The 27,810-nt window shown below is 40.5% G+C and overlaps 1 protein-coding gene across 2 annotated transcripts; it reads left to right on the forward strand.

The window, feature by feature from the left end:
* Window positions 1–27,570, forward strand: zgc:158258 (uncharacterized protein LOC791186 homolog). Of its 2 annotated transcripts, none has more exons than XM_068057261.1 (4): window positions 1–297; window positions 3,286–3,466; window positions 15,044–15,239; window positions 23,172–27,570. In XM_068057261.1, exons 2-4 carry the CDS (start codon window positions 3,362–3,364, stop codon window positions 24,503–24,505), a joined length of 1,635 nt encoding a protein of 544 aa, XP_067913362.1. In that variant the 5' UTR covers window positions 1–297; window positions 3,286–3,361; the 3' UTR covers window positions 24,506–27,570. The 2 variants fall into 2 exon arrangements, with proteins under 2 accessions (XP_067913362.1, XP_067913363.1); XM_068057262.1 differs by lacking the exon at window positions 1–297 and adding an exon at window positions 345–425.
* The last annotated feature ends 240 nt before the right edge of the window (window positions 27,571–27,810 follow it).

Genomic DNA, 27,810 nt, shown 5'->3' on the forward strand with positions numbered 1-27,810 from the left:
AGACGAGTGAGTGGATCCGATCGACAGATTTACAAAAAAGAAGGAATCTGATTTGTCACGTGTGAAGAGGGGGGCTGGTATGTTTATTACAGGTAGAGAGACAGAGGCAAAGCTTATTGGCTGCTGTAGAAGGGTGCATCTCTGAAGCTATAAAGGGAAGGATTAGAAGGGCATATGACATACTGAGCAGCAGTCACATCAAAAACCAACAATTTACCGGAAGAGTTTTATCAGTTTCGAATTGTCTGTACGTTCTGTCGAAGCGCAATTGGATTACTCGGGGTTGGCTGCGTTCAGGTGAGTGAATGATTAAACGCGGGGTCCTTTTCAATGTCATTTCGGACGCAAAATAAGGTTGTTTGGTCGAAGTTGACTGGACTCTGGATTTCGATTGGACCTGAATGAAAGTATGTTAGTCTGCTGGGGTAAGTCTGGTTTAGACCAAGGCACTCAGCAAACTGCGCGGGGAAAAACACGTTTTTGGTAAAAATTTATTGAAACTTTAGTCAACTGAATAAAGTGCCTCCCAGGTTGTACTGTGGAGCGAAATAACCCGTGGTAGTGTCTGAACACTATGTGCTCATTCGTTCAAGCTTTCCTCTTGCCCCGATCCAAACCAGTTGGAGAACCTGTTTACTGGAAGAGCTTTTCATAAGATTCCAGGTCAAGGAGTTGATTTGTGCGCCGGGAAGAAAGTTTTTTTTTAAATTCGTATAAACGAATTCCTGGGACCTTTGTACCTGAGTTAGATCAGAACCACCACGTCTACTTTCCCCAGTGAAATTATGTCTTCTATTTTCACGAGGGGCGATGAGTTCCTTTTCTGTTTTTTTTTCCATACAAGTTTCATTATTTTCTGTTGAGAAAGAACTAGCACGTTTTAAATGATATGGTGGGAAATGCCCGGAATGTTGCGTGGCATGAATCATAATTTCTGGGTCCTGAAAGTGACCAAAGTGAGCCGTGTCTTGGTCCCAAATATTAATACCCGTTGGTGTACTGTATCCTATGCATTTCCGTACTTTTTCTTTCCAGTTTGTAAAAAAAGAAAATCTATGCCAAAAGGAAATATTTCTATATATTCAATGTGTTTAATATATAGTTTGGTCTGAATCTCGTCGCGTCCTATCCCCACCTACTGTCAATAACATCACATGACTGGATTAACTGAATGCCACTCTCTTTGACGAACCTGATATTGCAGCAGTAGTTTGCGTCATTCTGTTTGCTAAAAATACTGTCTCCTTAGTGCATACCTTAGCATGTTTTGCCCTTCCTATTATTGAGGTGTTGGTCGAAAGGAGAGTAGGTGACATCTGGTCCTGGATGGGCAAGTTGAATAGTCTCACGTCATGGAGAAAGCATTTATTTACCTTATTTTAGAATTGGAGTTCAGACCAAAAGCAGATGTAATCACCAGCAGCTCCCACTTGAAACATACACTCCATATTTCTGATTCCTCCCTTTTTGTTTCGCATTTCCTGGTGAAGCAATACAATTCAGGGATTGATTTTTAACTCGGTTTCTTTTCCTTACTACTTGTCTTTCTCGATTGTGGAAATTACAAAGCAGTACTCAAACTGTTAAAATAAGTCTGCTTTAAATTCTAAATGTTCCTTACGTTTTCTGAATAGGCTTCATGTGCATTTCCAAAAACAATGCGAGGAATGCACTAAACATTCTTTGAATTTCCCAAATAAATTGTTTTATTTTGGTGTAGTTTATAAAGGGTCTTCACACAATCAAAGCTTTCCAAATTTTACCTTCACATTTTTAAAGTAGGGTGCTCGTTAATACAATTCCACTTTGCTTTTCTAATCTGTCACTGACTCTCATAACCTTATGCCAAGCATGCGTCCATCACATAGCCGATATCTCACTACACATCTGTAACAAAGTAATTTAACAATCATTTTTTAAAAGGGAGAAACCAGTTATTAATCAGAACCTGAAATTTTATGAGCACTTTCCATATATAATTTGCTGATCTGAGCCTGTGTTTATTAATTTAGCTCTCTTTTTAAAAAAAAAATGAGGCAGATTCCTTTTCCGCAGAATATAGCATTGGCACATAATTTGATGTCAATATAAACCTTGCTATTTATGCACATATGCTGTAGCAACTTCAGGCGAATGCAGATGCACCATTGAATTTGGAAATCCAAACGTTGCTGTTCGAGATAGTCTGTGGTTTTAATTGCTCAACCACTGGCAGTCATGCCTTTGGCTGCCAAGGCCCTAACCTCTGGAATTCCCTCCCTAAACCTCTCTACCTCCCTTTCCTCCTTTAAGAAACGCCTCAAAACCTACCTCTTTGACCAAATTTGGCCATCTGCCCTAATATCTCCTTGTGTGGCTCAATGTCAAATTTTGTTTTATAATGCTTCTATGAGGCACCTTGGGACATTTTATTATGTTAAAGGTGCTATATAAATACAAGAAGTTGTTGTGGTTAGCTTTGTGAAAGTGGCATTTGCTGCCTAGCTCAGCATTGAAATGCATTGAGCAGCATGAGTCTGCTGTATTTGAATGTTGTATATAAACTAAATTCGCCACTGCAAGTTTAAAGCTGGTCTGAGGTACTGCTGTTTAAAGTCATTTAAGGTCTGCACATAATTAACAATGCTAATTGTTAGTTAATGTCAATGAAACTCCTTTGGCACTGAAAATTACACTATTACAAATGTGCAGTTTCATTGCTTTTGGTTTTAATTGTTTAATATTTTAAATGTGAAATTTAATTTTAATTTTTTTTCTGGGTTTTCTGTCACAATTCAATCTCTTGTTTCCTTCTGTTATTTATTTTTCTGTACGTGATTTGGCTTTGAGTTCATCCACTCTAATTTATACTTCCTTGTCTGTCCTTGCACTGCATGTTTCACAATCCTTCACCCTAATGAAGGTGATACACAGTTGCTTATTCTGTTCGCCCAAGGTCCCAGATGCCCTGTTTCCCTCACTACGCCATTATCAGCTCACGCTTCCAGCAAATTGTAGCGCAAAATATTGATGAGATTAAACAAGCAATTCTTAATGGCGGGCACTGTTAGATTTCTTCCTTCAGCAAATTATGCCATTGTATTTCATGTTATAGCATATCTCATCCTATAAAACAGGGTAACATCGGATTTACTATACGCAATGGCCGCAGGAAATCTGTTAGTTAATCTCAAAAGATCTTCGCTTTTATTTTTAGAGGAAGTTCTAAGTAATATGTTTGTATGTTTTGTTGTGACCCAATGATTAGGATTTTCTTGTTTGCTAATTGCTTGTCTCTGATTACAGTCACTACTGGATTTTTCTGGTTCTCCCTAATGTACGCTCTTGGCTGAACTAATTCCAACAAGAAGGCCCTAGTGCGATGCCCATAAGTGAAACGTGGGCTGGAGAATCTCCCATGGATTCCATTGCCAGTGGCAGTATTGTTGGAAGTTGCAATAGTGTAACCAGCAGTAGCTCTACTTTTGTAAGTCTTTCCTATTTTAATAAGGGGTAGCAATTTTCCAGTTTGAGTGTGGTGATGATATAAAGGAGACAAGTTAATCTGTTGCTGTCTACTTCATTTGAAAAAAAACACACACTGGACTGAACAATTATTATTTTTATTTTCTTTTAAATTCTTGGTAAGGATTTATTTTACCTAATTTAAAAGAAATATGAATTTCTGATGATCAGTTTGCTAACAAAGTACCGTCAACAGGCTACCTATGCAGAATTTAGAATGCAGTAATGTGAATGCGAAGAGAAATGAAAGGTTTCATCTCAGCATAATTATGGAATGTTTATCAGTACAGTGACCTATTAACAATTTGCATAGTAAAATCTGAATCATCTAATGTCACAATATGTTGCTAATTGATATCCTAATGGGTTATCCCCTGTTAGTTTTGGTTGACAAATGGAACCTTAAATATTATATCTTTAAATATATTTTGACTGCACTGAAATTTAAAAAAAAACTGTGACCATTCCCAATTTCTGGATTAATTCAATTTAAACTTGTGTATTTGGTTAATGAAACCTTTCACTGAATGTAACTGACAATGTTTGTTTTCCTTTTCTGGTGAGGATACTTATGTCTATTCATGTATGTCCTGTTTTTGCTTCGCAATTGCATTCGGGGTCCCCAAATGCATAATAGTAAAAAAGCTTTATGTTCTTGAATAGCTTCAACATATGTACTGCATTGAGCAACAACTATTTATCTAAGGGAAAAGGGGTTTCTGATGACATACATAACATGTTTCAACTCTACTTTTGCAGTTTTACAACTTCCAAATTCTGAATGTCACTTGTGTAACTCCTCACCAGCTACATATCTGTTTCCAGGGGGAGGGGCGGCGGAGGCGGAGAGAAAGCCTCGAGTATTTATCAGCACCAGAATTGGTATGGCGCTATACTGCATCGCAGAACCAATGCAAAATTGCATAAAGTGAAGGACATAGCTTTAAACCCTGCCCCCCTTAACAACACCCACCCCACCCCACCCCCACCAAGTTGCTCTTGACACTTAATCAGTGACACCAAGCAGAAGGCAGGTCTCCCCATGTGAGGGGAGGGAAGGAGAAAGATGAAAACATTTAGAGGGCAAGTCATTGCTAGGCTGCTCTTGCAGACTTCCCAATAGCCAGTTCCATAACAGAGTTGAAGGTAGCCAGGAAATGAATGGTCAGGCTTTTTGCTGCACTTGGGTGCATGGTCTAATTAAGGCCAGAGCTGCAATAACAAAACAAAGTTCTCTTTCAGAACTTTTGACGAGCTGTACCCTAGCGTGGGTTATATGGCCCAGTATTAACAATTACCTGGCTGTGTAAAATTTACACATCATTCAATGTTTTAAATGAAAGGTTTGATCAAAGCATAAGCCAGCCCTCTTCCCAAATAGAGCGTAACCTGTTGCCTGTCTTGGATGCTATAGGCAATCTGACTGGAAATACTTTTAATGATATAAACTTTCAATCAATATATGAAAATGATGTCCCATCATAGTTCCAATCACTATATAACTCTAACATGCCATTGGCTAACTTTGATAGTATCCAAGCTAGATTGCGGGATCCATATACCTTATGAATTGCATATGAATAAATTACATGGAACATCTCTCAAATATATCAAAGATTGGAATTTAAATGCCAAAGTTTGGACTATAAACTGGTTAATGTTTCTACTAATGAAATGCACATACTGTCTATCTGCTATTTCTTAAATCCATGTATGTAAATGACCATGAATTCAAACTTGAGCAAAAAAGTCACTTTTTAAAAAGTAACACTGGAGTCTTGTTTCCAGTATTTATTTTGGTTCATTGCTAGACCACTTTTCTGTGCGTATATTGAGAATGTTTGTGGACTTCAAGGACACAGAACATTTTTGTTCGGATAATTTTAAATCTGAATATTGTTTTGGTTTCATGCAAGAACAGAGGAGTGGGACTAATTGGATGACTCTTTGAAAAGAGTCAGAACAGGCATGATGGGCTGAATGACCTCCTATGCTGTATGGCTATCATGATTTCAAGAATCAATGTATATAAAAAAGAATGCTTGGGAAGTTGTGGGTATCCTTGCTCATGGTGAGGGCGGTGGTGATTATTGCTTTGGTAACCTTTCTAAATAAGTTACAAATGGAACTCTGTTAGATAGTGTTTTGTTTTTGTTTATTTTTATCAGTATTAGCACATCCTGTAGAGTTTTTTTTTGAAAAATCAGTGATCTCTTGCCTTTATTTCTTCCTATTTAAGAATGTAGAAGAACCTGCTTCAAATGACCTTTCAGATCACTGAAACTGGTACTTCCAGTTCGAATTTACATTTGCAGATTAACTAATTCACCTCAGTGCTCAACTTCTGTGTCAGTTTTTTTTTGTTGCTGATTTAAATAGCTTAGATTCATCTCCATAACTAATAGTGTGCAGCAGCCTCGATTTACCTTAGCGAAGTTCCACTTGGAGAATCCAACAGCTTCAAATTTAGCTGCCCAACTGAACTGTGCGAGCTGTTTGCACTTTATTTGGCGGTTAGGGATTAATTTTCAACCAGCCTACTCTTGTATGTTTCTGTTGTGAATAGAATCTCATCTATAAATGGTTGATTTCAAAAAATTCTCAGCGACACACACCATTAAGACTAGCTTTGTGATTGCTTACCGATTTCCAGTATTGGCTCAAATCAGTGGAGTTATTCGGGACAAATTGTATTTATGACTTTTGTGAATATTTTATCAAAAACTTGTTCTATATTGACGATGATGAACCATGCACACAGTACCCGTTGTGTAACATAAATGCCGTAGTCAAGTTACAACTGAACAGTGTTTACTTGGGCAAAATAGAAGGAATGAACTGAAGTGATGAGTCACACTTCTATTATCCATTCAAGATCTTGATTAACTACTGCAGACCATGGCAGCCAGTGATCTTTTTGATAGGTAAGATACATACTATACCCTGTTACTTGCTGCACCTCCAGTTAACAACTACTTATTCTCATACCATGAGGTATTATGGGGACAGGTTGCATAGACTAAATCTATATTCACTTGAGTATAGATTAGGGTGATGCAACTGAGGTGCTTTAAAATAAGTAAAAGATTTGATGGGCTTGATAGAACCTATATCCTCCTGGTGGAGAAGTCCAGAACAAGCTGGCATAACCTTAACATTAGAGCTAGGCTATTGGATGAAATCAGGAAGCATTTCCTCATGGTAGTATAAGTCTGGAACTATTTCCACCTCTTCCCCCGCACCTTTCCCCACCCACCCAAAAAAAAAAACCTGGTGAAGATAGAACAATTAAAATGCCCAAATTGCGAGAGATTTTTGTCAGGCGGGGGTAGTAAGGCATATGGAACCAAGTTGGGTAAATGGAGTTAATTGATTGGTGGAACAGGCTTGAGGGAATGAATGGCTTACTCCAGTTCCTATGTTCTTCTTGAAATCCAAGGGGGGAAACCCTTTTTACTTAAGGTCACACAATATCACTGTTGCTATTTTCTACTTAAATCCCACATATACTTGTCTCCTTAAGCAATTTGAAATTATCTAACCAAGCTATTTTATTACTGTCCACCTTTCATATGTAATATATTTAGTTTGAATGTTGCATAGTTTCTATGTAGAAACATTTTCAGATGATTTAAACTTTAGTAATGTTCTTTTACACTTCCATTTAATAAAACAAATTATGCTTGGTTAAAGTGTTTAGATTGGAAGAGTATGACAATTCTAGGTGAGGCACTGTTTCACCTGCTGAGCTACCATTAGCTGCTGACTCATGTGCAAAGTCTGTTGATTCCTCTATTTGATCAGAAGATATATTCAAATTCTGGAATCACTGTTGAATTTCAGTAGCTGAATGTTTGAACATGATCCATTGATCAACAAAATAAACTTGTTTATTTTAATGAAAACTACCAGGAAATAAACAGCATAAAGACTAATAAATCATAATCACAGGCGTTACAGCACAGAAGGAAGCCATTTGGTGCATGGGTGCATGTCCACTCTCTGTAGAACAATCCAGTCGGTCCCATTGCACTGCTCTATCTCCATAACCCTGCAAGTTTATTTCTCTCAAGTGCCCATCCAATATCCTTTTGAAATCCTTCACTGTCTCTGCTTCCACCACCCTTGTAGGTAGTGAGTTCCAGGTCGTTAACACTCGCTGTGTTTATAAAAAAAAAAAAAAGTTCTTCCTCACATCCTCCCTGTATCTCTTGCCCAAAACCTTCAATCTGTGTCTCCTTGTCCTTGTATCATCAGCTAATGGGCACAGTTTTTCTTTGACTACCTTATCTAAACCTGTCATAATCTTGAACACTATCAAATCTCCCCACAATCTCTTTTGCTCCAAGGAGAGCAACCCAGCTTCTCCAACCTAACCTTGTAGGCAAAATCCCTCATCCCTGGAACTATTCTGGTAAATCTCCCCTACAGCCTCTTGAGGATCTTCATATCCTTCCTAATGTGTGGTGGCCAGCTTTACAAAGGTCTGGCATAATTTCCCTACTTTTGTACTCAATACCTGTATTTATGAAGCCCAAGATCCCATATGCTTTGGTAACTACTCTCTCAATATGTCCTTCCACCTTCAAAGATCTATACACATGAACCCCCAGGTCCCTCAGTAGGCCTGTACACTCTTCAGAACTGCGGCATTTATTCTATATTGCCTCACCCTATCTCTTCTGCCAAAATGCATCCCTTGTCTGATTATTAAATTCCATTTGCTGCTTGTCTTCCCATTCTGCTAGCCTATCGATGTTCTGTTGCATTTGATTGGCATCATCCTCATTGTCTGCCACACCTCTAAGTGTGGTATCATTGGCAAATTTTGAAATTTTACTCTGTATTCCAATATACAAGTCATTTAGCTATAGCAAAAACAACAATGTTCCTAGCACTGAACCTTGGGAAACACCACTGTCTTACCAGGCCCCAGTCTGAAAAATAACTATTTGCCATGACTTACTGTTTCTGTCCTTAAGCCAGTTTTTTTTATCCAAGCTGACACTGGCCCTCCTGTTCCATGAACCTCAATTTTGTTAACCAGCATTTTTATGTGTTACTTTATCAAATGCTTTCTTAAAATTTATATGGACAATATCCACTGCATTCCCTTCATCAACCTTCTCTGTTACCTCATCAAAAAAATCAATTAGATTAGTCAAGCACGATCTGCCTTTTACAAATCTGTGCTGGCTCTCCTTAATTAACTCAAACCTCTCCAAGTGCCTGTTGATTTTTTTTTTCCCCCTGATTATTGTTTCTGTAACTTTACCCACCACTGATATTAAATTGACTCACCTGTAGTTACTAGGAGTGCCCTTACACACTTTCCTGAATAAGGAGGTCACATTTGCCACACTCCAATCCTCTGGCACTTCCCCCATACCTAGAGAACATTGGAAGATTATGGTAGGATCCTGTGCCATCTTCACCTGCAATTCCCTTTGCAACCTGCCATGCAAGCCATCTGGACCAGATGGCTTATCAATTCTAAACATAGCCAGTCTTTCAATTTTCACTCCATCTGTTACCTCTACCATCTCTGCTTCTACCAATATTTTATCAGCATCCTCTTGCTTTAGTAAGTCCCAATACAAAGTTCTCATTAAGTATTCTAATCTTGCCGTGTGCCTCTAAGCTTGTATAACTCTCTTTATTCTATTTACATGCCATTGGAAGATTTTTGGATTCCCTATTATGTTAACTGCCATTCTATTCTAATATTCTCTCTTTGCCAGTCATATTTTCCTCTTCACTTACCCTCTCAAACTTATTGTATTTGGCATGGTTCTTGTTTGAAGAATTCACCTGAAATGCATCATACACTTTTTGTTTCATTATATTCTCTATCTCCCTTGTCATCCAAGGAGCCCTGGTTTTGATTCCTCAACCTTTCCCTTTTCTTGGAATGTACCTAGACTGTATCTGAAAAGTCTCCTTAAAGATAACCATTGTTCCATTACAGTATTTCCTTTTAGTCTTTGATTCCATTTTACCCAGGTTAGATTGCTCCTTGCTCCTCTTCATTACTAATTGAAACCTTATGGTACAATGATCACTCTTATTCAAGTGTTCCCCACAGACACTTGATCCACTTGGCCCACCTCATTCCCCAGCATCAGATCCAGCAATGCCTCCTTTCTAGTTGGACTGAGAATATACTGGTCAAGGAAGTTCCCATTAACACATTTCAGAAGTTCCTCCCCCTCCTTGCCCTCTAACATTGTCACGATCAATATGTGGGTAAATAAAGTCCCCCAGTATCACCACTCTATATAGTTCTTGCACATTTGTGATTTTTCCCTGCAGATTTGCCGCTCTCGCCTGCACGCTCTCTTGATAGGCCTGTAGAATACCCCCAGTGGCATGATCATACCCATTTTTGCTTCTCAACTCTAACCAAATGGACTCTGTCTTTGCCCCCTCAAGAATATCCTCCCTTTCCAACACTACAATATCTTCCCTAATCAGTACTGCCAGCCCTACTCCCTTTTCTTCCTTCCCTAATTTTTCTAAATGCTTTGTATCCAGGCATATTAAGCGCCCAGTTCTCACCATTTTTAAGCCACGTTTCCATGATTGCCACTACTTCATATCCCCAAATGGCGATTTGTGCTTCTAGCTCACCAACCTAATTCACCACACTTTCTGTTTACATACATGCATTCTCAACCTGTCTATGTATTCCTCATAGTCCTTAGTCTGCTCCTATCTAATATGGGACTACTTCCTTCTCTAGTAGTATCCAACACTCTTACTCCTTTATGCACCTTTTATTATTTTTTTATTTCTATATGCACATGCCCATCACCCCCTGCCAATTTAGTTCAAATCCTCCCCAATCAAACTAATGAACCTCACCACAAACTATTGAAGTCCAACCCATTCCTTGTGAATAGGTGCCTCCTGCCCCAGAGCTGGTCCCAACGCCCCATGAATCAAAAGCCCTCCCTCCTGCTCTGTGCCTCAAGCCATGTATTGATCCTCTTATCTTCCAATTTCTACTCTCTCTAGTGTGTGGCATTGGGAATAATGCAGCAATTACTACCTTTTTGAGGTCCTAGTTTTTAACTTCCTCCCTAGCCCTCTTATTGTTGGTACTGACATGTACCACAACTTCTGGCTTGCACACTTCTCCCTGCAGAATATTCAGCACCCTCTCAGTGATGTCCTTTACCCTGACACAAGGGAGGCAACGCACCATGCAAGACTCACGATGCTGATTACAGAAACGCCTGTCTGTCCCCTAACTATAGAATCCCCTTGGCTTTTCTTTTTGTTTATTTTCATTCATTGATGTGAAATGCTGTTTCTTAAATTTCAGCCAGAGGGTTGGGAATGGCTAGAATTAGAATTTTTTCACATCCATCATCACTGCTGCTTTCATGAGCTGATGTGGTCACTTTGTTCAAATTGAATGAATAACTCAACAACAACAACTTGCATTTATGTAGCACCTTTTAACAGAGTAAAACATCCCAAGGTGCTTCACAGGAGCATTATCAAACAAAATCTGACACTGAGTCATATAAGGAGATATTGGGGCAGATGAGGTAAGTTTTAAGGAGCCTCTTAAAGAATGAAAGAGAGATGGAGATGTTTAGAGAAGAAATTCCTGAGATTAGGCCCTCTAGCTGAAGCCATGGCTGCCAATGTTAGAGCAATTAAAATCGGGAGTGTGTAAGTTAACAGAATCGCAGATATCGCTGAGCATTGTGGACTGAAGGAGGTTAGAGATGGGGAGTGGTGAGGCTATGGAGGGATTTGAAAAGGCCATTTTACTAATTAGCTTTTCTGCTCCCTTGAAACCCAGTGCTGTTATGTTTTTTGGGATTTTTTTATAACGCAGGAAAGATTTATTTTATTTATTTTAGTTATTTTAAATGTTAAGAGCCTAAACTTAAAAGACATTTAAGGCCATAGGTGGATAACATGGTAATTGTTTCTTCTCTGTAATGACTGTGAACAATAAGCAGTTTGACAATTGATAAACATCTCGCGTCCATTGTATTAGCAAGGCTTTAATTCCTTATGACTGAGAATGGAAGCTGATAAAACACAGGTGGTCAGTTAAGTTTTTAAAGAGCAAGCTGTGGGGGATTTTGCTAAGATTTACGAGATTATAAATGCTGAAGTGACCTTGTTCAAGTGAAGTAAGATAACCCACTAACATAGAGCACAATGCGTTCTTTATATTTTATTATGCAAAGATGAGTGGACTGATTGAAGGCTGATTATTACTGTTACTGTGTGTATTCATTCACAGGCTGTGAAATGAAGTAGCTTAATGCTCCAATCCTGACCTTTATGTCTCAAAATATTTACTTGGTCCTCCTGCTGAGGAATTGAAGAACCATACCTGTGAATGACTTGAATATTCAGTTCAGATCACGAAGGGATAATATTACACCATTGAATGATACTATTTATATAGTTAGATATTGGGTAGATCTTTGGTCTCCTTATCTCGAGAGACAATGGGTAAGTGCCTGGAGGTAGTCAGTGGTTTGTGAAGCAGCGCCTGGAGTGGCTATAAAGGCCAATTCTAGAGTGACAGACTCTTCCACAGGTGCTGCAGATAAAATTGGTTGTCGGGGCTGTTACACAGTTGGCTCTCTCCTTGCGATTCTGTCTTTTTTCCTGCAAACTGCTAAGTCTCTTCGACTCGCCACACTTTAGTCCCGTTTTTACGGTTGCCTGCCAGCTCTGGCGATCGCTGGCAACTGTCTCCCACGACTTGTGATCAATGTCACAGGACTTCATGTCGCGTTTGCAGACGTCTTTAAAGCGGAGACATGGACCGCCGGTGGGTCTGATACCAGTGACGAGCTCGCTGTACAATGTGTCCTTGGGGATCCTGCCATCTTCCATGCGGCTCACACGGCCAAGCCATCTCGGGCGCCGCTGGCTTAGTAGGGTGTATATACTGGGGATGTTGGCCACCTCGAGGACTTCTGTGTTGGAGATACGGGTAGTAGATATTGGGTAGTACAAGCACAAACCAAAATGTGTTCAGACAGTTTGTAGGAGTTATTGGCACCAGTATACTTGACAGAATAAGGCAACATCCTAAACTTGTTAACACTTAACATGGTGTTCTGAGTGGAATAAGTGAATCCACTTGAAACATCTGACTGGAAATCCAGTAGAAACTGTGCTTTTCAAATCTACTTTTGATTTTTGTTTTCCTATATTCAGGGAAAAGAATATATATAAATGTATTTCTGAAGCTGTAAAATTTTGTAAAGATGACATTTATGGAGCAGTTGGAAAGGCAGCTATCTGGTTGTGAAAATATTTTGAATTAGTCTGGTCTATTGGTTGCGTGGTTTAGTGGCACATGGGCTCTTGAAAAGGGCTTCAGTCTGCTTGGTACCTTCAGAATGGGGTTGGGGGATGGTGGGTGAAGAGAGAGAGAGAGAGAGAGAGAGAGAGAGAGCAGGAATGTATCTCTTTTTGCAGCTCGCAGTGATGGCGCTAATCGATTTTATTTCCAGGGTGAGTCACTCCAAAGTGGATAACTCATGAGTTCTACATTTATGGGACTTGAGCCTTGCCATTTTTTCCATAATCTCTTGGATTGCTGTCCAAAATACAGGAACATGACCAGAATATGTGTAGCAGTGCTCCTTTCTGGTTGCAATCCTCAACCTATCATCAATCAGAGCATGGTGGGATATGGTAGGCTCGACTCTATAATCTCAGTGACTGTATGAACTCTTCTGCATGTCTGAAGCTTTGAGGATCTGCCTTTTCCTCTTATTGCAAACTGGCAATCCAGTACAAACCACTCAAGGCTTTCTGTTTCCGATGAGACAATAAATAAGGTGCAAAGGGTGAAGATATTTTTTATTGAGGTATAGTTCCAGTCTGCACATCCTTAAACCTTTTGCAGCATTATTGAGTCTTGAAGAGAATGTTTTTTTTTAATTTGGAGGTATTGCTTTTTATTATGCCGGTGAGATGGTCGTAGTTACTTTCAATGGCTAGCAGTCAAATAATTTAGTCCATGAGAATGTGTTGGCCTAGTAAGTGATACCAAACCTAGCATGAAAAAGGGTAACACTTGAGATTCCCTTTTTACTTGTTTGCGGGAATAAAGGATGATAGGCCCCGAGGAAAGGAGCACTTGCACTGGAGCTACCAGTCTGAAATTGGTAACTAGAGGTTGTGTTCCAATAAGACAGTATTCCTGTTTGTACTGCTAATCTGGAACTTCAAATGTGCCATTTGGGAGCGAGCTCTAGACATGGTCAAATAGAAGAATGGGCAAAGCCATTTGACAGAGATTTAAATGTTTGATTGCCAAGTTTGACACCAGATTGAACTTGTATTCTAAATGGTGTGAGTCTGATCCCTCTGGGAAGAAAATGCTGTTTTACTTAGTTGAGACAGGCCCTGACAAAATTTACTCTGCTAGTTTAGTGTTACTGTGAAGCAAAATAGTTTTGCACGAATGGTATACTTGCAATATTAATGCACCCATAGACCTTTTTCCAAGGCTGATGGCATTACTATGATGGGGTGTTTTACACCATTTTCTGGTTTTCTATGGGGAAATTTGTGAACCATGTGTTTGTCCTCCTTCAAATGAGTTGTGGGTACGTAGTTCTGTTTGATGCCAGCACTTGTGCTGCCAGAATTGGAGGAGAGTGGGGGATGGGGTGGTGGGATGTGGGGTAATGTTTAGGCTATGCAAGTTAGTGAATTATGGAATTTGGACATGCAAAATTGATGGGCAGGAAAAGTCCAACTGGTCCATCAAACCTGCCTGCACCATGATAGCTGGACTATCTCAATCAATCAACATTTCACTTGGCAAAAATGCTGAGAGGATTATTTTTCCATATTTATGGGAGGGAATTTCCGTTGCTCCATGGTATTTGATGTTCACTCTTGACCACACAAAGGAGTAGGACTAGTGAATAGATACGCAGGGATATCATGTACAAGGGTTTATGTTCTCCATTTAGAAATAATCAAGATGGTATTTGTAAAGTCTGACAAACTTGAAGAGGTGGGAGGCATTAGATATATGAAATGGAGTGTCATCAACATCCTTCTCTCAGAACCTCAAACCTCTCTGGCTGATTGGGCTTGCCCTGATGCTTGCTGGCACCAATTAAAACAGTCATGGCTGAGAGGAGATGGAAAGTGAGGCATCTTTGTCTTCACATTGGAAGGGAATTGAGGTTATTGGTGCAAAGAGCGAATGTGAATTCAAAGTGGAGGATTTTAATCATCAGAGTCCAGTAAGAGAGTTTCATTCCACCCAATTTTGTATACCTTTTTGTCTCTAGGGAGAATATTAGGCATGAGCACTGTTTTACAATGTGGAGGTCCATCATGCTGAACAGATGTATGCTGTTTTTTGTGAATGGCAGCCATTCAGAAAGCCTGTTTGGTCAGTGTGGGTTCATGCTTTAGATTCTTGACTCTTGAATTTCAAACTTGCTCAAACAACATTCCTGGTGCATTTAGCTTTCTCTTGCAGGGCACAATGCAACTAAATGTTTGCATTGGTTTCTTTCAACAGAGCGATGACTATCTCTCAGCAGAAGAAAGGGAATGTCTCATGTTTCTTGAAGAAACAATTGATTCATTGGATATTGAAGACAGCAGTGGGGTTTCTACAGATGAATTGGAGCAAACTGAAAAATCCACTAAAAGTGGGAATATGCTGGAAAAATCTATCCTACTACACCCTGAATTAGCACAAGGTGAAAATCCAGGTAAGACTTTGCTTGTCAAGTGTCTGGAGATTGATAAAATAGGTTTAAGTGTTCTTGCGTAAATTTTTACACCTCTTCAGAGTGCTTAAAGGTGTATTTGCTGAAGCAAGGGAAGAAACTTCGTTCTGGAGAGAAAGTAATCCAGTGGGTGTGTTTTGGATTGCTCCAACAAGAGGTGGTACAGACCCAATGAGCTGAATGGCCTCCTTTTGTGCTTTATTTTATGCCATAGAAATGGGTATTTAATCTGATGGATCCAGATCCTGTGCCCTGGAGTAATGACAGCTGATAATTGTACACGTACTGTAACGTGCCTCACTTTTACCAGGTGCCGTGCAAGAGACAAGGTGCAGGTGTGTGAATTCTTTCAGGTTAATTTTTCTTGCAGTGCATCAGCAGATATCCATCAAATTGAATACCCTTCTTGATGTGAATAGATAAAGGGGAAATAAGATGTCTCTATTTTTAATAGCGCATTTGCTATTGTCAATGAACCATTCCCTGACTCTTCCCCAACACCCCCCCACCCCCCCACAACCACCACCACCACTTAAAAGATTCTGTCCACTGACTAATAATCTATTTTTATATAATGACTCATCATCCAGCACTGTTCCCTCTTTTGCTGATGGTTTCACTCCACAACTTCCTTTTAGATCATGTGCCTCGGTTTTGACAACTTTCTGTTTTCTCGAGATACAGTGGCTCAATCATTACATTGCCATTGCCTTCAAAGCAGCAAAGAGAATCCTGCTTCTCTCTCAGGTTTTCACACATCAGGATAATCCTATCAATAGTTACAATCTATTCTCCATTGCTTCATCCTTAGTCCTTTTTTTTAAAATGACATTTGTGTCCTTGCATCCCCTTCATTGTTAAAACTATCCGAGAAACTTTGTTTCCTTTTTTCTCAACAACTCTACCTCTGCAAGTCCCAAATCTTATAAGGAATTCCCTTCCGATGGCCCACAGTTTACGGCTACCTCCCAGGTTTAACCTAGATCTTGTGTGTTAGCTGCAAATTAGCCTTTTGAAGGTTGTGGGTTCAAGTCTTACTCCAAACTTGAGCATAAAATCTAGGCTAACACTCCAGTGCAGTACAGAAGGAGGGCTGCACTGTTGGAAGGTACCACCTTGTGAATGAGATGTTACACTGAGGGCCTATTTGCCCTCATACCTGAATGTAAAATATCCCTGGCTCTATTTTGAGGAAGAGAAGGGGAGTCCTTTCCTGTAACCTGGTCAAAAGTTGGCCCTCACCATTAGTGCAGATTATCTGATCACCGTCACATTGCTGATTGTGGGAACTTGCTGTGCACAAATTGGCTGCCACGTTTCCTACATTGTAATAGTAACCATACTTCAAAAGTACTTTGGTTATTTCGTACATGTGGTGAGCATCACAGGCAAGGCCAGCATTTATTGACCATCCCTCATTGCCCTTGAGGAAGTGGTAAGCCACCTTCTTGAACAGCTGCAGTCCATGTGATGTAGGTACACCCAGAGTGCTGTTGGGGAGGGAGTTCCTGGATTTTGCCTCAGCAACAGTGAAGAAATGGCAATTTATAGTTCCAAGTCAGGATGATGTATGACTTGGGGAACATGCAGGCGGTGGTGTTGGAATGAGTCTGCTGCCCTTGTTCTTCTAGGTGGTAGAGGTCAAGGTTTTGGAATGTGCTGCCGAAGGAGCCTTAGCGTGTTGCTGCAGTGCATCTTGTAGCTGGTCCACCTTGCTGTCACTGTGCACTGGTGGTAGATTGGGTGCCAATCAGGTGCACTGCTTTGTTCTGGATGGTGTCGAGCTGAGCAATGCAGCAAGTGATCGACTAGACTATGTATAAAGTTTGAATAATTGTTTCAGGCATCATACTTAAGCGTCAAATACATTTTTAATAAAAACTTAATTTGTTTTTTTTTGCTGACTGCTGCTGGAACTTAGAAGCACCTGCAACCTTCCACCAACATCAATTAAACTCTAAGTGGTCTTGAAGTGCCTATTTATAACCCTTCTACTTTGTGAATTTTATGGTGTAATGTGCCTGCCATTATCAAACAAGATATTACGTGATTCAGAGTAATGTTTAACTGTACTAAACTTCTAATAATTTTTGTTCAAATCCTAATGGAATAGTAGAAAGTTTACGGCACAGAAAGAGGCCACTTGGTCCATTTTATCGGCTGACACAGACACCCTTTTCACCCATTTTAATCCCACCTTCCAGCATTTTCTCCGTAGCCCTGCAGATTACAGCATCTCTGGTGCATATCCAGACTTCTTTTGAACGGGTTGAGGGTTTCTGCCTCAGCTACCTCGAGGAGGATCTGCCGACTGAGGCACTGTGGGTTGAGGTCAGGAACAGGAAAGGAGCAGTCACCTTGATGGGAGTTTTCTATAGGCCCCCCAATAGCAGCAGGGAGGTGGAAGAGCAGATTGGGAAACAGATTTTGGAAAGGAGCAGAAGTCACAGGGTAGTAATTATGGGGGATTTCAACTTCCCAAATATTGATTGGCAACTCTTTAGATCGAATAGTTTGGATGGGGTAGTGTTTGTGCAGTATGTCCAGGAAGCTTTTCTGACTCAGTATGTAGACTGCCCGACCAGAGGGGAGGCAATATTGGATTTGGTACTAGGTAATGAACCAGGGCAAGTGATAGAGCTGTTGGTGGGCGAGCACTTTGGAGATAGTGATCACAATTCTGTAGCATTCACTGTGGTAATGGAGAGGGATAGGTATGTGCAACAGGGCAAGGTTTACAATTGGGGGAAGGGTAGATATGATGCTGTCAGGCAGGAACTGAGGAGCATAAGTTGGGAGCATATGCTGGCAGGGAAGGGCACGGTCGAAATGTGGAACTTTTTCAAGGAGCAGATAGTAGGGGCCATTGATAAGCATGTCCCTGTCAGACAGGGAAGGGATGGTCATGTGAGGGAACCGTGGTTGACAAGAGAGGTTGAGAGTCTTGTTAGGAAGAAGAAGGATGCGTATATAAAGTTGAGGAAAAAGGGCACAGGCATAGCTCTGGAGGGATACAAGATGGCCAGGAAGGATCTGAAGAAAGGGATTAGGAGAGCTAAGAGAGGGCATGAAAAATGCTTGGCGGGTAGGATAAAAGAAAACCCCAAGGCCTTTTACGCGTATGTCAGAAATATGAGGATGACTAGGGGGACCGTAGGTCCGGTCAAGGACAATAGCGGGAGACTGTGTGTTGAGCCGGAAGAGATAAGTGAGGTTTTGAATGAGTACTTCTCTTCGGTATTTACGAATGAGAAGGGGTGTATTACTGAAGAGGACGGTGGGAAGCAGACTGGTAAGCTCGAGGAAGTGCTCGTTAGGAGGGAAGATGTGTTGGGGTTTTTGAATAACTTGAAGATAGACAAGTCTCCCGGGCCTGACGGGGTATATCCAAGGATGTTATGGGAAGCAAGGGATGAAATTGCAGAGCCGCTGGCAATGATCTTTTCATCTTCTCTGCTGACGGGGGTGGTACCAGGTGATTGGAGGGTGGCAAATGTTGTGCCCCTGTTCAAGAAAGGGAATAGGAACAACCCTGGGAATTACAGGCCAGTTAGTCTTACTTCGGTGGTAGGCAAGTTGATGGAAAAGGTGCTGAGGGATAGGATTTCTGAGCATCTGGAAAGACACTGCTTGATTCGGGACAGTCAGCACGGTTTTGTGAGGGGTAGGTCTTGCCTCACAAGCCTGATTGAATTCTTTGAGCAGGTGACCAAGCAAGTGGATGAGGGTAAACCAGTGGATGTGGTGTACATGGATTTTAGTAAGGCATTTGATAAGGTCCCCCATGGTAGACTTATGGAGAAAGTCAGGAGGCATGGGATAGTGGGGAATGTGGCCAGTTGGATTAAGAATTGGCTAACTGATAGAAGGCAGAGAGTGGTCTTAGATGGTAAATACTCAGCCTGGAGCCCAGTTACCAGTGGCGTGCCGCAGGGATCAGTTCTGGGTCCTCTCCTGTTTGTGATTTTTATTAACGACTTGGATGAGGAAGTCGAAGGGTGGGTCAGTAAATTTGCAGATGATACAAAGGTTGGTGGAGTTGTGGATACCGAGGAGGGCTATTGTCGTCTGCAAAGGGACTTGGATAGGTTGCAGTGCTGGGCTGAAAAGTGGCAGATGGAGTTTAACCCTGAAAAGTGTGAGGTCGTCCATTTTGGAAGGACAAACATGAATGCAAAATACTGGGTTAACGGTAGGGTTCTTGGGCATGTGGAGGAGCAGAGAGACCTTGGGGTCTATGTGCATAGATCATTGAAAGTTGCAACTCAAGTGGATAGGGCTGTGAAGAAGGCATATGGGGTGTTAGCGTTCATTAGCAGAGGGATTGAATTTAAGAGCCGTGAGGTGATGATGCAGCTGTACAGGACCTTGGTAAGGCCTCATTTGGAGTACTGTGTGCAGTTCTGGTCGCCTCATTTTAGGAAGGATGTGGAAGCCTTGGAGAGGGTGCAGAGGAGATTTACCAGGATGTTGCCTGGAATGGAGAATAAGTCTTACGAGGAAAGGCTGAACATTCTAGGCCTCTTCTCATTAGAACGGAGAAGGATGAGGGGTGACATGATAGAGGTTTATAAGATGATCAGGGGAATAGATAGGGTAGACAGTCAGAAACTTTTTCCCCGGGTGGAGCAAAGCGTTACAAGGGGTCATAAATTTAAGGTGAAGGGTGGGAGATATAAGGGGGATGTCAGGGGAAGGTTCTTTACCCAGAGAGTGGTCGAGGCATGGAATGCCTTGCCCGGGGAAGTTGTTGAGTCAGAAACTTTAGGGACTTTCAAAAGGCTTTTGGATAGGTATATGGATAAAGGAGAATGATGGGGTATAGATTAAATTGTCCTTGACAGAGGACAAAGGATCGGCACAACATTGTGGGCCGAAGGGCCTGTTCTGTGCTGTATGTTCTATGTTCTATACCCTTTCAGGCAGTGAGTTCCAGACCCACACCACCCTCTGAGTGGGGGAAAAAAACATTTCCTCACCTCCCCTCTAATTTTTCTACTAATCACTTTAAATCTATGGCCCCTCACAATTTTGTAAATTTCAATCAGACCTCCCCTCAGCCTTTTGCTGTTCCAAGGAGAACAACCCCAGCCTATCCAATCTTTCCTCAAGGCTGCATTTTTCCAATCCCAGTAACATCCTCATAAATCTCCTCTGTACCCTCTCTAGTGCAATTACATCCTTTCTGTAATGAGGTGACCAGATCTGCATACAGTACTCCAGTTGTGGCCTAACCAATGAGTTATATAGTTCCAGCATAACCTCCCTGCTCTTATATTCTATACCTCAACTAATAAAGGAAAGGATTCCATATACCTTCTTAACCACCTTATTGACCTGTCCTGCTACCTTCAGGGATCTGTGGACATTGTTACGACCAGGTGAGAAGGGGTCTAGGGGGTTCCCTCTCAGCCTTTGCATAGTTTAACCGTAACGGGATTTAATTTGAAAACATGTGTTTTTAGGTCCCCCTTAGTGAATCCTTGTTCACTGCTCCAATTGTAAGGCAAAGTACTCAAAGATTTCCTTAGATTTAAACAAGAAAGGTAGAAATTTATTAATCTTAAACTCTAATCCGGTTAATGACTACGAATATGCGACGCGACCATGCTAGCATGCATGCGCGATAAGCACATGCAGATAGAGACAGAAAAAGTAGAAGGAATAAAGGGGAGAAGTCTGAAGCAATATCTGGTAAGTTACGGTCCTTTTAAGTTTAATGTGGAGTCTTTGGTTGCCGGTAAGTCTTACAATTTGTTGGGGCCCAGTTCACGCTTCCAGTTGTTCCGATGAAGGAATCTTTTTTTCTTTTAGAGGTTTACATGTCTTCTGTGAGTCTGGTGGCTTGGGAGGAAGCAAGAGACTTGCTTGTTTCAACTTCAGTTGCACACTGCCTTCTGAATTCAAACTGTCCTGTGGCTAATTCAAAAAACCTAGACCAGCCTGTTAGTTATGTGACCAGCTGGTTTAACCAATCCTGGCTCTGGATTGTATCATCTTAGCAGGGCCTGGAATGTGCTTCCTTACACCTTCAGTGTCTGGTGATCTAAATCCATTGGGTTAATTGGAACAGGGAATAGCCCTTTGTCTCCACAAGCAGTGTCTCTTAGTATGTAAATGTCATTCCAGCCCAGTGTCTGGTGATCTTCAAGTCATTTCTTCACTCCAGCAACAGTTTAAAATCAATGTTCGTATGACAAAATTCTTGGCAGGTGGAGGTCTACATGACAACATTTACTCCAAGGTCCCTCACTTCCTTTACACCTCGCAGTAATTTCCCATTAATTGCTTATTCCTTTGCCTTGTTTGACCTCCCCAAATGCATCACCTCGCAATTCTCTGGGTAGAATTCCATTTTCCACTTTTCTGACCAGGCCATCAATATCTTTCTATATCCATCGTCCTCGCTATCTACCACATGGCCAACCTTTGTATCGTCTGAAAACTTATTGATCATGCCCCTACATTTATGTCCAAATCATTAATAAATACCACAAAAAGCAGGAGACCCAGTACTGAGCCCTGCGGAATGCCACTGGAAACAGCCCTCCAGTTGCAAAAACACCTGTCACAATTACCATTTGTTTCCTGTCACTGAGCCAATTTTGTATTTGTCTTTATCTTGCTGTGTTTCCTTGGATCCCATGAGATTTTTTTTTTAAATCAGTCTGCCTTGTGGGACCTTGTCAAAAGCCTTGCTAAAATCCATGTAGACCACATCAACTGCACTATGCTCATCGATCTTCCTTGTTACTTCAAAAAATTCGATCAAGTTGGTCAGACAAGATCTTCCCTTAACAATTCCATGCTGACTATCCTTGATTAATCTGTGTCTTTCGAAGTGACAGTTTATCCTATCTCTCAGAATAGATTCCAATAATTTGCCCACTACTGAGGTTAAACTCTGGCCTCTAGTCAGTCTGTCCCTCACTCCCTTTTTAAATGGAGGTACAACGTTAGCAGTTCTCCAATCCTCTGGCACCACACCTGTATCCAGTGAGGACCGGAAAATGATGGTCAGGCCTCCCGCTATTTCCTTTCATGCTTCTTTTAACAGCCTGGGGTACATTTCATCCAGTCCTGGTGATTTATCAACTTTCAAGGATGCTAATCCCATTAATACATCCTCTCTCCCTATATTTATCACATCCAATACGTCACACCCCTCTTCCTTAACTACAATAGCTGCATCATCCCCCACTTTTGTGAAGACGGACGCAAAGGATTCATTCAGAACAACACCAACATCTTCTGCCCCTACACATAGGTTACCTTTTTGGTCTTTTATGGGCCATAGTCTTTCCTTAGTTATCCTCTTACTCTTAATGTATTGATAAAACATCTTTGGGTTCACCTTGATTTTGCTTGCCAATATTCTTTCATGCCCTCTCTTAGCTTTCCTAATTTCCTTTTTGATTTTGCCCTTCCATTTTCTATACTCTGCTTTCTGTAGCATTGAGTTCTCTGTTTCGGGCATAAGCTTTCCTTTTCTACCTTATCCTTGACCTGTAAATTCCATGGGGCTCTAGATTTGGCCATCCACCCTTTTTCTTTGTGGGAACATGTTTACTTTGAATCTCCCCTTTGCCTCCCACTGCTTTGACACTGATTTACCTTCAAGTAGCTGTTTCCAGTCCACTTTCGCTAAAGCACTCCTCAGCTTAGTAAAATTGGCTTTTCCCCAATTCAGAACTCTATCTCCTGTTCTATTCTTGTCCTTTTCCATAATAATGTTAAAACTGACTGAATTATGATCACTACCACCAAAATGCTCTCCCACTGGATGTTTGAAATGTTTAAGTGTTATTTGGATTTGGATTTTTGAAGAATTGCTAAGTTTATTTTAATTCCCTCCAAACTTTAATTATTGTAGTGCCGTTAATTTATTTGTCTTGTGTTTTTATTCCTTAATAGAACCTGATGGAAAAATCCCCTGGGCAGTTTCAATGAACAGCAACAAGGATAGAACTGATTCCGCGTCCCCACAGATGGTGCGAGCTAAATCTGGAGCAAATACCCTGCCTAAATATAATCCAAAACCTAGCAATGAAAGCAAAAGCACACTATCCAGTCGGCTATCCGAATCCAGCAGAGGTCCCATTTTCTCTGGAGATCCTAGACAAAGATCCTATATTACAACAGTTCAGCACCATTTGGTGGAATCCAAAGATGAAAAGACCAAGCTAGGTCCTCCCACTGCCCCTAAACCGAGGAAACTGCCATCCAACATCATCCTGAAAAGCTTCCACAAAAGCGATGGTCCTATGGTATCCAGTACAGACTCTCAGAATAGCTTTAAGATAACAAAAGGTACACCACGAAGCGATGGGTCTAATTTATCTAGGGATAACAGCACTGAAGGAGAAGTGCAACAGATCCGAATGGAAGCTTTGACCAAGCTAGGATTATTATCTGAGCCAGATGGGCAGAAGAACACCTCGGCAAGTACTCAAAGTCTGAAAAGAGAGTCAGTATCCATCAGTCAGACAGTCCCAACTGGTGATGAAATAAAAACCAACCAACCAGAAATGACTGTGAGGGACAATAAACCAAGTAGCCTGAAACATCCAAGTATTGGAATTCATCCTCCTTTGAATCGTTCAGTTGCCAGTGATGTTGATCATGGTATGAATGACACTGCTAATAAGCCAGCAAATGTGATTGTGGGGAATGTGAACAAAGCACAATGGCTGTTGGGTTTCACAAAATCGAGTAGCTTAAAAAGGTTTAACACAGCTGGTGAAAACATTCCTCCCACTGAGAGCCCAGGATCTGCCCTTAATCCTGGCATGAGCAACACTATCCCCATTGCCAGAAGATCAGCAAATGTAAGTGAAGGGCAAATGAAAAATATCAAGACACCACAATGGCAGTTGGGTGCCACAAAGACAAGTAGCTTAAAGAGGTTTGGCACAGCTAGTGACAATAACCAGCCCACTTTGTATTCTGACATTGCTCAAAACACTTCAGTTGCTACTGATGCTGTTCCTGGTCTGTTCAGACCTGTTAGGCCAAGACCTCTGTCAATATGTTCAGAAACAGATTTGTCAGTCAGGCACGGATATACATTACAGGCTGTATCATCTGATAAACCAAGTAGGAAGCCCTTCCCAATAACGATAAATCATATTTCAGCCAAATTTCAGAGATCTCCACCAAAGGGGCTTAATGTGCAAGTTACACCACAAGGACCAACCAGTAAGGACCACAGAGACGCATTGAGAAAACTTGGCCTTCTGAAAGAGTAAAAAGAAGTTAATACTGCACAGGATCCCATGGGCTTAATATATTATCTACTGGCACTAAGGCAGTTCAGCTAATGTGCTGGAAGCAAATTTACCCAAAATGGGCAATAATTTAACTAAGTACCATACTACAAGAAGCCATAGAGATAACTTGCTGAAATCTCCAGCTTGGAAATTAAGCTGTAGAATTAGAAATTGATATCTTTAACCAAATTGAAATGTGCAGTCTTATTTTGTATATTGAGTTAAATAAATAAAGCTCTTGCAGCCTTGCCTTTTTGATACATCAAACATTTTCTTTTTGCCTATTAACCTCATTCATTTTATGAGAGATGGCTGCCGACTGCCTGGTAATAAGGCAAGTCATCTATCTGCCTCATCTGGTTTTGAATGTGATGTGTGTCCAGGATTGGACTCTTTTCTCCATAGCCATAAACAACTGAGACTCATCTGTCGATTTTTAACTGGAGACTCCATCGCCTATTAACTTGAGTTGCTGGAAGTGATCCATTGTTCTTGTCTATATACAACGAAAGACCTCTGTCTGAATGAGACTTGCAGTAGAAATGAGAGAGTTTCAACAATATTCCCTTTTAAAAGTGACTTTTAAACTATAGCTGTCATTGTTCAGCAGAGAAGGAATTTTAGGTTTTATTGAAAACATCATTCTAATTATACTTTAAATGTATAATTAATTGTGCAATGCACTCTGAATATTTTATATAAGTGGAACTTTCTGTATAAATACTTCTGGCATCTCGTTAAATTCCAGCTAATCCCTATTATTGTGACGTTCCCTCCATCACCACAATTTTGTTAGGAATCCCATACAACCTACCATTAAACCTATTTAAATACTAGCTTTAATTCTGGTTAAAATACTTACCTTGTATAAATGTCAAACCTAGCATGTATTAAGACTTTAGTTAAATATTTGGAAATGAACTATTAACTCAATTATGTTCTTTTGAATTATCTGCCACAAATGTTGAATAAAAAACATTCTTTTTCAAAAGAATAATACTTGTCTTTTAGCACAAGTAAGTTCCAAGTATTTTTAAACTGTTCATTTATATTTACTAATAAACCTTTTTTCTATGATTAAGGGAATTGTGCAAACTACTGCTGATTTGTATGAATTTTGGAGAAGCAAAGATGAGAAATACTATGCTGCATTTTTTTTCCTACTTTCTCTTCTCTGCCCCCTAAAAATAACCTGTTCGCGTACCAACTGCTAAGTAAGTAGTAGACACCAACATTCTGGCTCTTTCCTTTTTCTCCTAGTCCAGTTTCTGTTCTTGGGCTAATTCCTGTCAACTGTTTGACAATGACATTTATCAGAACTATATTCCCTTGGCAAACACTAAGCATAGATTGCTTTGGTCTCTTTAGAATATTTAACAAAAACTAACTGCATACTGCCTAATTCAGAGGGATATCTGTAAAGCTGCACCATCTGTTGAACTTCTGCAAAACACCATTGACCACAGGCACATGTCAATTGACTATTCTATGTAATGGGTGGCTTGTATCCAGTATATTTACTTGACTGGAATTAAAATGAGCCAGTTATTAATGTATAATAGTATATGGAGTAAGAGAAGCTGCTTTAATAAATCTGTTGATAGCAGTGGCCCACTTAAAAACTGATCATGGAAGGAATAGATTGGCTTTTCAATTTATGTATATAAGCATTCAGTTTTAGGTTAGGGAACATTTAGTGCAGCTATGCATACCAAGGGTAAAGGTTAGTGAATAGTACCAACCAATCAACCCTTAAAGTCTGAGTTAACTAGCTGCAATAGCTTGGTGTTCCACAATTTGTATTTTTTTTTTAAAAGGAGTTTTAATCAGCATAGCATAACTTTACAAAGAGCCAGGAGTAATGGCTTTTCTGGGCTTCCCTGCACTCCAGCCCCTAATTCCACCAATCATTCAGTGAGTTTCATGAACAAACAGCTAAACCATTGCAAACCATGTCTATCCCAAGTTCAATCCCCTATCTATGTGGAGTTAAAGGCAGTGGTAAGGCTGCTACAATTAGCTCTGTGCCTGTGAGTTAGGGAGGGGAAACTAAGCCAAGACTTCTGGTCCCAACTACTATCCAGTAGCTCCCTGATAGAAGCATATGTTTATACTTCAGATCAAGACTGGATAGTGCTCAGCCATGATCCTCCCATGTATGGTCAAATGGCCTCTGACACTCAGTCAATGCTCGTATGAATAATGGTCACTCAGCTGAGGTATTACAGGAGAACTAGTACTTATGTCACTAAGTTAGGGTTGCCAACACTGGTTTTATCACATGACACCCTGTCCTTAGGCTCCCAGCATTGGTTGCCTGACATGCCCATCTTCAATGTGCTCTGCCTTTCCAGGACAAGTTGGACAGGGAATGGACTCTTTGGTAGTTCTTGACCAACATTCAAACCCTCTCTTTTATTTCTCACTTTTTTAATAAGTTTTCAAAGAAAAAAACACACTTTATCAATTCCCTTATGATTTTTCTTCTGGGTTGCTTGAGCAGTGCTTGGGAGACTAATCTTCTGTTCCTACAGCCTCCAGGATAATCCTCGAGGGCTGCCAGGAGGAGTTAAAATTGTCAAGAAAACCTACCTGAATTGGTTTACAACATAATTTAATTGAGATATATTGGTAATCAGGAATCTTTTAAAGAACAAAATTCTTCATAAGTAGAATCAGAGCAGCCAATGATGCTTGTTAGTAGCTGCATCTAATTTGCCTAGTTCCAAAGAAGTACCTGGTTTAATGCAAAACAATTTTTTTGAATGAGGTGGGGGCAGTGAGGTGAAAGATATAGAAGTGTTTCAGCACATTGATCATGCAAGCAGTGTGACATTTACTGACTAGAATAATCATCTGTTATGATGCAATTAAAATATTTAGCAATATTGATCTGACCAGTAATAAGATATTTGTCCTGTTAACTTTTACAAGAAAGGATAATGGGGCTGGAGTTGTAAGTTGAGCAGGTAAATGAGTAACACTTAAGTGTCTCTCTCAAATTGTTTTTCAATGTAGCTTTATACTAAAATATGTAATGTGACATAGATATGAGTTTCTAATTTGTTAAAAACACAATAAAACTTCACACTAAAATGATTGAATGAAGTGTACACTTTGGGGGAACTAGGGGTTTGTTTAAGGAATCCTGATGGGAGGGTCACAAATGATCTGTTTTTATGTAAACCACCAGTCATGTGAGTTCTGTTTATAAAATATATCACTGAGTTTCAACAAACTGGGTCTGCAATGGCTCCAGTAATAGTTGACCAAAGGCGCAAATC

The sequence above is a fragment of the Heterodontus francisci genome, chromosome 25 (genome assembly GCF_036365525.1).
Source record: "Heterodontus francisci isolate sHetFra1 chromosome 25, sHetFra1.hap1, whole genome shotgun sequence".
NCBI lineage: Eukaryota > Metazoa > Chordata > Chondrichthyes > Heterodontiformes > Heterodontidae > Heterodontus > Heterodontus francisci.